Source organism: Salvelinus alpinus, chromosome 21, assembly GCF_045679555.1.
Source record: "Salvelinus alpinus chromosome 21, SLU_Salpinus.1, whole genome shotgun sequence".
Taxonomy (NCBI): Eukaryota; Metazoa; Chordata; class Actinopteri; order Salmoniformes; family Salmonidae; genus Salvelinus; species Salvelinus alpinus.
The window spans coordinates 12831882-12840890 of NC_092106.1; the positions used below are offsets into that span (position 1 = coordinate 12831882).

General features: G+C 48.3%; 1 protein-coding gene across 2 annotated transcripts in view; it reads right to left on the minus strand.

Moving 5' to 3' along the window:
• The window catches only part of LOC139547851 (numb-like protein), a 62373-nt gene extending 53617 nt beyond the window's left edge, over nucleotides 1-8756 (minus strand). Inside the window, exon 1 of one of the 2 annotated variants that reach the window (XM_071356986.1) lies at nucleotides 8422-8756. In XM_071356986.1, the coding sequence (XP_071213087.1) occupies nucleotides 8422-8499 (78 nt within the window). In that variant the 5' untranslated portion in view covers nucleotides 8500-8756. The remainder of the gene's footprint in view (nucleotides 1-8421) is intronic. The other variant, XM_071356985.1, reaches the window with a different exon arrangement.
• Between the last annotated feature and the right edge of the window lie 253 nt (nucleotides 8757-9009).

Below are 9009 nucleotides of genomic sequence, written 5' to 3' on the forward strand. Positions count from 1 at the left end.
ACAGCTTCCTTTGTGACAGTGGAGAGAAGCATTGTGCGAGGCTGCTGTGAGGATGTCAACAGAACCCCTTATGAAAGGAGCAGTGTGGTTGTGGCGGGGATTGAGGGTTCAAAGACATGCAGTCGGGAGGAGGAGCGGGAGGAGGGAGGGTGGAGGGAGGGTGGAGGGAGGGTGGAGGGAGGGAGGAGGGAGGGTGGAGGGAGGGAGGAGGGAGGGTGGAGGGAGGGTGGAGGGAGGGAGGAGGGAGGGTGGAGGGTGGAGGGAGGGTGGAGGGAGGGAGGAGGGAGGGTGGAGGGAGGAGGGTGGAGGGAGGGTGGAGGGAGGGTGGAGGGAGGGTGGAGGGAGGGAGGAGGGAGGGTGGAGGGTGGAGGGAGGGTGGAGGGAGGGAGGAGGGAGGGTGGAGGGAGGAGGAGGGTGGAGGGAGGGTGGAGGGAGGGTGGAGGGAGGAGGAGGGTGGAGGGAGGGTGGAGGGAGGGTGGAGGGAGGAGGAGGGTGGAGGGAGGGTGGAGGGAGGGAGGAGGGAGGGAGGGAGGGAGGAGGGAGGAGGGAGGGTGGAGGGAGGGAGGAGGGAGGGAGGAGGGAGGGTGGAGGGAGGGTGGAGGGAGGGAGGAGGGAGGGAGGGAGGGTGGAGGGAGGGAGGAGGGAGGGAGGAGGGAGGGTGGAGGGAGGGAGGAGGGAGGGTAGGAGGGAGGGAGGAGGGAGGGAGGAGGGAGGGTGGAGGAGGGAGGGGGAGGGAGGAGGGAGGGTGGAGGGAGGGAGGAGGGAGGGAGGAGGGAGGGAGGAGGGAGGGTGGGGGAGGGAGGAGGGAGGAGGGAGGGTGGAGGGAGGGAGGAGGGAGGGAGGAGGGAGGGAGGAGGGAGGGAGGAGGGAGGGAGGGAGGAGGGAGGGAGGAGGGAGGAGGGAGGAGGGAGGAGGAGGGAGGGAGGAGGGAGGGAGGAGGGAGGAGGAGGGAGGGAGGAGGGAGGAGGAGGGAGGGAGGAGGGAGGAGGAGGGAGGGAGGAGGGAGGGAGGGAGGGTGGAGGGAGGGAGGGTGCCGTTTGGGGTTATGATTTTCCTCTGGGTTTCTTGGAATGCCAAGCCAGGAAGCTGGAGCAATAACAAATTCCCCATGTTGAGCAGCCGGAACTGTAACACACAGGCCCCTCCATGTCAACAACAGCACAGGAACCGGAAACATGAACTGACCGACATACAGTATGGTATTCATATTCACTTAGCTACTTAGCCTCGATTCCAGGCTTCCTGCACGAGACTTGGGACTGGGATTACAGTAACACGAGACTGCTATTCACTTGGCTTAGCTGGTGGAAGGCCTTGTGAGATTGTGTACTACTACTATAGGCTACAAGCAGGTGGAAGGAGATCGTATGAATAAGGAGGGGGAGCAATGGTGGCTGGCTTTATGAGCGAGACTCCTACTAGAATAACCTACTAGAATGATGGGTAGACATGTAGTATGTAGAGGAGGAATGGGAAGAATGGGAAAACCTCCCATGGCCCATATGCACTATGTATTAGCTGTCTGTCTGTCTCGCTGTCTGTCTGTCTCTCTCTCTCTTCCTTCCCACCATCCCACCTCTCTACAAAATCTATCATGTCCTCTCCAGCATAGCTCAACTCGTGCTCCTTTCCTTTGTCCCTGTAAGCTTTCATTACTCAGGATGGGTGCTGAAGATATCAGCAGACACAATCTAATGCTCCCGCAGCCTTCTATCCCCTCTCCTCTCTTCCTCTTCAATTCCCTCACCATGCCCCCTCCATCTCAGCCTTCTGTATTAGTGCTTCCTCAGCCTATGGGCAGAGAGAGTGCACTGGTCTGGTGTGTGAGCAGAGGACACTTCTCTGCTGCTGCTGCTACTGTTAATTGATCCCCAGTGATGGATGCAATGCAGCCCTGGAGCCCTGTCTGGCCAGAGCTCTCTGGCTCTCTCCCTCTCTCTCTCCCTCTCTCTGTGGACTGGCCTACTGACTGAAACCCTGGATGGCCCCAGTGCTCATCGTGCAAGCACAACAAACAATGGCAGGTCTGTTTGTCTGTAGGGGCAGACTCCCTGTCTTGTAACGACCACTTCCACCCGTTCGATAATGCTAGATGCCGAGGCATTAGGTCTATGTGAGTGACAGACAGTCACAGGGCAGGGTCGGCCAGAGGGGGGCATTGGGAGGCAGGGAGGCAGGCAGGCAGGCAGGCTTGTTAGCTGTAGTCAATGTCCTGAAAAGGCCAACTTCTCCATTCAAATCCCTGCGGTTTCTTATGGATACAGCAGGTCCTCAGTTTAAAGTGCAACGATCTGCAGAATCGGCAGAATAATGTGTTTCTATGACTAATTTATGACTAAGTAGTAGGCTATCTTCAATGAGCAACCATGATTGTCCCTGTCAGACACCAATAATGGGACCTGACCATGTATGCCTGTAGGCCTACTGTACATCTTCATACGGTGAATGTATGCAGTTCCCAGGCAATGTGACCAGGTTTCTTTCTGATTCTGCATCACACAGCAATAACCTTCCACTTCAACTTGGTTCCCATGCAGTTCCCACACCCTCTGTGGAGGAAAACATGGTCGGACATCTTGAAAAGGAAACCACCCAGCCGTTTGGGGTCAAGAGTAACACATTCTAGACCCGATGGGAGCAAACAACTAGGATCTGGCCTCTTCTGCAGCTGAAGGATTGGTGTTGATTGTGAAATAAGAGAGATGTATCTTTCCCTCCCAATCTATCCCTCCTCCTTCCTTCCATCCTTCTCTCCCAATCCCCTTCTTTCTCCTTCCCAGTGGAACTCTGCGTAACAGCTGGGTGACTCGGCCACATCTGGGGAGAAGCTGGGGGTTTTCAGACAGGCACACCGGGAGGCAGGGCTGAGAGGGGCAGGGGAGGGCAGAGAGGGGCGGAGAGTACGAGGTGAAGTGGGAGCAAGAGCATGCCGAAGATCTCGTGTCGAACCAGATGCGCCAAATTGGCTGTGATACCATCAGCCATGGCTACGGTAAGTAATGGCCATAAAAAGAGAAAGGAGCATGCCTCGTTTGCAAATTTACAACCAGAAGTCATCCAAAGCCAGCAGACTCTCCCAACAAATATATTTAAGCAAGCCTAAAATGGATGGAAACCGGATAAGAGATGATGTACAGAGATGATGTGCAGCCAGAGTGAATCTCAGACGTAACTTTGATGTTGTAACCTTTTCTCCGGGCATGAGTCATTGTCTCTGACTTTCTACACAGCTGGAGGGATCACTCACATCTGCTTTGGATCTCAATTAGCTGTCTCTTCTAAAGCGGTCTCTTCAATTTCTGCTCTCTGCCTGGCTTGAAAGGTAGAAAACATTGCTTCTAAAGCACTGTTTTCAAAGGCATAATACCCAAAGACAAAGGCATATACTAAACAATATAGAGTTCCTTTCAGACAAGTATCTTCAGTCAAGTATCTTCAGTCAAGTATCTTCAGTCAAGTATCTTCAGATGAGGAAAAGAAGTTTGACTGGTGTCATCCCAACAGATTTTGAGTAGGTGCTGGTGTCGTGATTTTGGAAAGCTGCCTCAGATCTGTGTCCTGAACTGTGTTGTTCCAAATGAAGAAAGATTGAAACCTCAATGACTACTCATGTCTTGAGCTTGATTGCTAAGCTTATAGCTAGAGTCGTTTTCTCTGGAATATCAAATGAGGAACTGTGATAATGTCCTCTGCTCCTCCCAGGTGAGGGAGAACATGACGGAGCAGGGGTCAATCTTCAGGTCCGTCTCAGATGTGATTAGAGTGACAGGCCCTGATGGAGAATTTCATCTCAAATGTTCCAAAATTAGACGCTTGACAGAGCAGAGACGTGCTCTGAGACACACAGAGATATGCACACCAAGACACACACACACACACAAAACCTAGCAGGGACCTACTGCTTCTGTTAACCCCAGAAAAAGTCCTTCCCTGCTGGCTGCTACCTTCCTCTCTGTTCAGAGTTGCTTGCCTGGATGAGTTGGGATAATTCAGCCTGTGAAGCCATCCAATTCAACCCCAACCCCATCGAAAAAGCACCCAGCCTCATCAACCCTACCCACACCCCCGCTGTCTCCCTTCTCTCCACTCTTGACGGCGCGAGATGAATAGCGTGCTCTGTGCTTGGCAGATTGTGGTTCAGAAAGTCCCGGTAAGCTCCACTTCTCTCCTGTCAGAAGACACAGAGCTCTACCTCAAACTTAGCCCACCACGCAGCACAGAGTCAGACCTGTTCAACCGTGAGCCTGTGTATCACACAAGATCACGACCCCAATCATCTTTTGAGGATTGCACTTGTTTGTCACACCCATTTTTTTATTTCACCGATGGCATAGCATTCATACACACACCGACCACATCCTACTTGGCCTTGCTAAGAAACAGCAATTCACTTGTTATCTGCAGCCAAAATGTCACTGAAGCGGAAGAATCAAATCAAACTTTGTTTTTCACATGCGCCGAATACAACAAGTGTAGACCTTACCGTGAAATGCTTACTTACAAGCCCTTAACCAACACTGATTACCAGGGGAAATCGGCAGACGCAAACAAAATTGTATGATTGCTCTCACGCACCAATCGCTTCACTCATACAAACACAAACTCATACATTTCTTATATGCCTGTTGGACAGAGTTCATTCGGAAAGTATTCAGACCTCTTGACTTTTTCCACATTTTGTTACGTTACAGCCTTATTCTAAAATTGATCAAATGATTTCCCCCCCTCATCAATCTACACACAATAGCCCGTGACAAAGCAAAAACAGGTTTAGACGTTTTTGCTAATTTATTAAAAACATAAAGTATTCAGACCATTTGATATGAGACTCGAAATTGAGCTCAGGTGCATCCTGTTCCATTGATCATCCTTGAGATGTTTCTACAACTTGATTGGAGTCCATCTGTGGTAGATTCAATTGATTATACATGATTTGGAAAGGCACACACCTGTCTATATAAGGTCTCACAGTTGACAGTGCATGTCAGTGCAAAAACCAAGCCGTGAGGTCGAAGGAATTGTACGTAGCGCTCCGAGACAGGTTTGTGTCGAGGCACAGATCTGGGGAAGTGTACCAAAAATGTCTACAGCATTGAAGGTCCCCAAGAACACAGTGGCCTCCATCATTCTTAAATGGAAGAAGTTTGGAACCACTAAGTCTCTTCCTAGAGCTGGCCGCCTGGCCAAACTGAGAAATCGGGGGAGAAGGGCCTTGGTCAGGGAGGTGACCAAGAACCCGATGGTCACTCGGACAGAGCTCCAGAGTTCCTCTGAGGAGATGGGAGAACCTTCAACAAGGACAACCATCTCTGCAGCACTCTACCAATCAGAGTTCATGGTAGAGTGGCAAGACGGAAGCCACTCCTCGGTAAAAGGCATGATATGACAGCACGCTTGTGTTTGCCAAAAGAAACAAGATTCTCTGGTCTGATGAAACCAAGATTGAACTCTTTGGCCTGAATGCCAAGCGTCACTTCTGGATGAAACCTGGCACCAACCCTATGGTGAAGCATGGTGGTGGCAGCATCATGCTGTGGGATGTTTTCAGCGGCAGGCACTGGGAGACTAGTCAGGATCGAGGGAACGATGAACAGAGCAAAGTACAGAGGGATGCTTGATGAAAGATTGATGAAGGGAAAAAAACAATATAATCCATTTTAGAATAAGATTGTCACGTAACAAAATGTGGAGAAAGTCAAGGGGTCTGAATACTTTCCGAATGCACTGTACATAGCCATTGAGTGCTCTAATGAAAATGACACAATAGGCTGAATGCAATTAACTAGCAAGAAAACCAATCACTCAACTTAGCATATAGGCACAGAAAAGATAAGCAAGTCCTGATGTACGAATGTCTGTGTACAAAATTGTGGGCCACAGCAGCTGACAGAAATACAAATTGAGGAAGACAAGAGAATCTTCTGGCTCAAAGCTATGCACATGTTGATGTAATCATTTCCAATGACCTGAGGATTTTTCTGTCGGGCATAGAGAGAAACAGGAGACAAATAGCTTTTTCCCCCCGTTGGCTAATTCCCATCTCTCTCTTTCTCTCCCCCTCTTTCTTCTGTGATTAATTTAGCCACTAAAATAGATTGCTATAATTAATGCTAGGTTACTAGTAGAGCATAGTCCCTTTCACACAGACTCAGAGTACAAACATGAGAATTGTCAAGAGGCTGACAAAAATAGCACATCCCAAAGTAACTTCCTTTAGTAACCTATATATCACTGGGCTGGTTTCAGAGACAAAAAAGACCCCTCCCATGTTCTCGACTGGAAGTTACAAGGCCAAAACCCTAAACAGTATATTCAAACACTGCCGGTCAGAGCGGGGTGGAAGTTCAGCCCGTTGTTCAGCAGTCACACCCTGATTATCACAAAGGGAGCAACGCCCTCCACTGCTGGCTGCCGCTCAGCTCGCCACTGATTGGATTACCTTTGACCCCCTCCCTTTGTGAGCCCAGCTGGTCTGTCCCTCCGTGTGTCCGTCTGGCTAACAAAACGGTGCCAACTTTAAATGCTGCAATCTAACTAAAAGGAAGGGGAAACAGTTTGGGGAGATGAGAGGTTGCCAGGCAATCAGTTGCTTATTCCTCAACCAAATCCTCATCCATTTCTTACTGACTGCATTAAAATGGTCTGATACCAGCCAAGACAATAGACCTAAGTTTAAAGTCATTGTACCACAGTGCTGCACCCAGGTCAGACCCAGCCCAGCCCTAGAGATTCCTGCCCATGCAGCTGTCTAGCTATCCAGGCAGGTGGTCCTGGATCCTGGGCTAAGCCACACTGTCCCCATGTTAATACTCGGAATGTGACACCAAGGAGGGGAAACCATAGCACTCAGAGGCCAACAGACTGACAGACCCCCGAAATAACATGACTCGCTGTGCTCAAGAATGTAAGGTATGCAATCAAGACACGTGTAAAGAATGTTCACGCACTGTTGTTTATCGATACATGATATGCATACCTATATGTCAACTCAAGCATTTAAACCGCTTTTTTTATTTTCAATTACAAATACATAGGGTACTCGAGAGATCATTCCTAGCCTTGCTTTGCACATTTGACGGTGGGAGTTTTTCACGGGTGGGTGACGTCGATGTAAAACTTGTCTTGAGTTGTCAACACTTTGGCCTCAAGGAGGGGAGGGACCTCTGGCTTTCTCATCCAATGGGGTTTGAGAAGGAGACGAGGAGAGATTAGAGAGGACGCGAGGACAACGCAATTGAGATCTACCCCTGTTCTCTGTCTCAGGGCGGAGAAACAGATCAATACAGCAGATACGCACCACCTGTCAATGTATTACATTCATCGATGCCTTTCAGACGGGCTGCTGAGTCACATATTTTGCCTAATGGTGACAACACCATGTCAGGGCGCATAAGTATGGCAAAGAAATGGCCATGATGGGATGACAAGAAATTTGATGCATCCTCATCATCATCCCCAGCCTCAACAATCATTGGTTTCTAACAAGAGGATAAGTGTATAGTGTGGGGGACATCTGGGGTCAATGTCTGGACGCTGGTCTGGACACATATCTCAGCCATCCTACCAGAGTATCAGAACCCGCAAGTCATTGTATTACCATAGTATTACCATATTATTAGGCTTACAAACCAGTCATATATTCTGCATAATGTTAGTGTCAATCCCTCCATACCAGCCCTGGCCTGAGGTCTTTCTTGACCCATTCCCATATGGCCAGAAGGAAGGTCCACAGAACTGATGTGCTTTATATCATTCCATTACAATAGGATACAGTAGGGAAACTACACTTCCTTTCAGCCGCACCTATACTATTCCAGTTGACTGTTCACTTTGCCATATCAAAGGATGCTGACAGCTAGCCTACATGACAGTACAAGGTGGTTCATTGCAGGCATGCGTCGTATAAAAATGCAGGGCGCGTTTTTGAAATGTATTACTGTAGAGATGAATAGGAAAAAACTATTGCCGCACAGAACACGATAGAAGGTGGGTATATGGCTCTACTACACCGGACACAGATATTTCATAGTTTACCTTTAAATAAAACCCAGATCATGTTTCCACACCACAAGCAGAATACAATGGTATACATCTGACTCAGAACGTAATGATTCGGCAATGCAGAGGGGCTTGTAAGGGTGGTCTTGATTGAACCATAGGTTACTGCAGGCACTGCAATTCATTTAATATATTACATGCATATAAATAGCCTATTTCAAAATATTATCTGCAGTTATTTTTCAATAGATCTGAATTGTTTCGTATCTTGTTCATACTAATTGATCCCATTTCTTGGATTTGAAAACGAAGAAGACTTCCGAGACATGCACGCGCGGAGATTAATTAATTATTAACCATTAACAATCAACAAAACATCAAGTCCCCATAAATAACGGTATAGGGAATATAGAGTGAACTCACCAATGAGAAGAGTGAATAATTATGTGAGTCCGTGCCGCCTTTTGTGTAATCCAATCCCAGAGAAATATGGAAGAACATGTAATTTCAGAATGTCTTCATGAACATTGGACGGAGCGATGATGCGATGCGGGCAAGTGGTCTTCTTGATGCAAATACTTGTACGAGTCAATCCGCTTATGATAAAATAAAACAAAAAAACAAGACGGAGCAGTAAAGAACGATTTCAATAAATTGTTTGTAATCTTTATGCTTTAGTTGACTGTGCACTTACTGGGTTCCTCTCCCAACTCCAATCGCTGGCCCTGCCTTCTGAGCGAGCCTATTGGCACAGACGCCCGGACATGGAAATTTACTCTACCCATTGATGTTTTACAAAAACACCACGGACCCGTGTTTCACACTCTACAGCGCCACCGTGTGATTGTATAATTTTTTTAAAAGTGACTGCGCTATTGCCACTAAAGTGACAGAACCTTTCTTTCAAATTGGATTATATTAAACCGAAATTGATGTTGAAGACTACAATAAATGGGCTTTAAATGGACAAATGTGTTCTTGTCAGGCAGAAGATGCCATGATGTCCTGCCT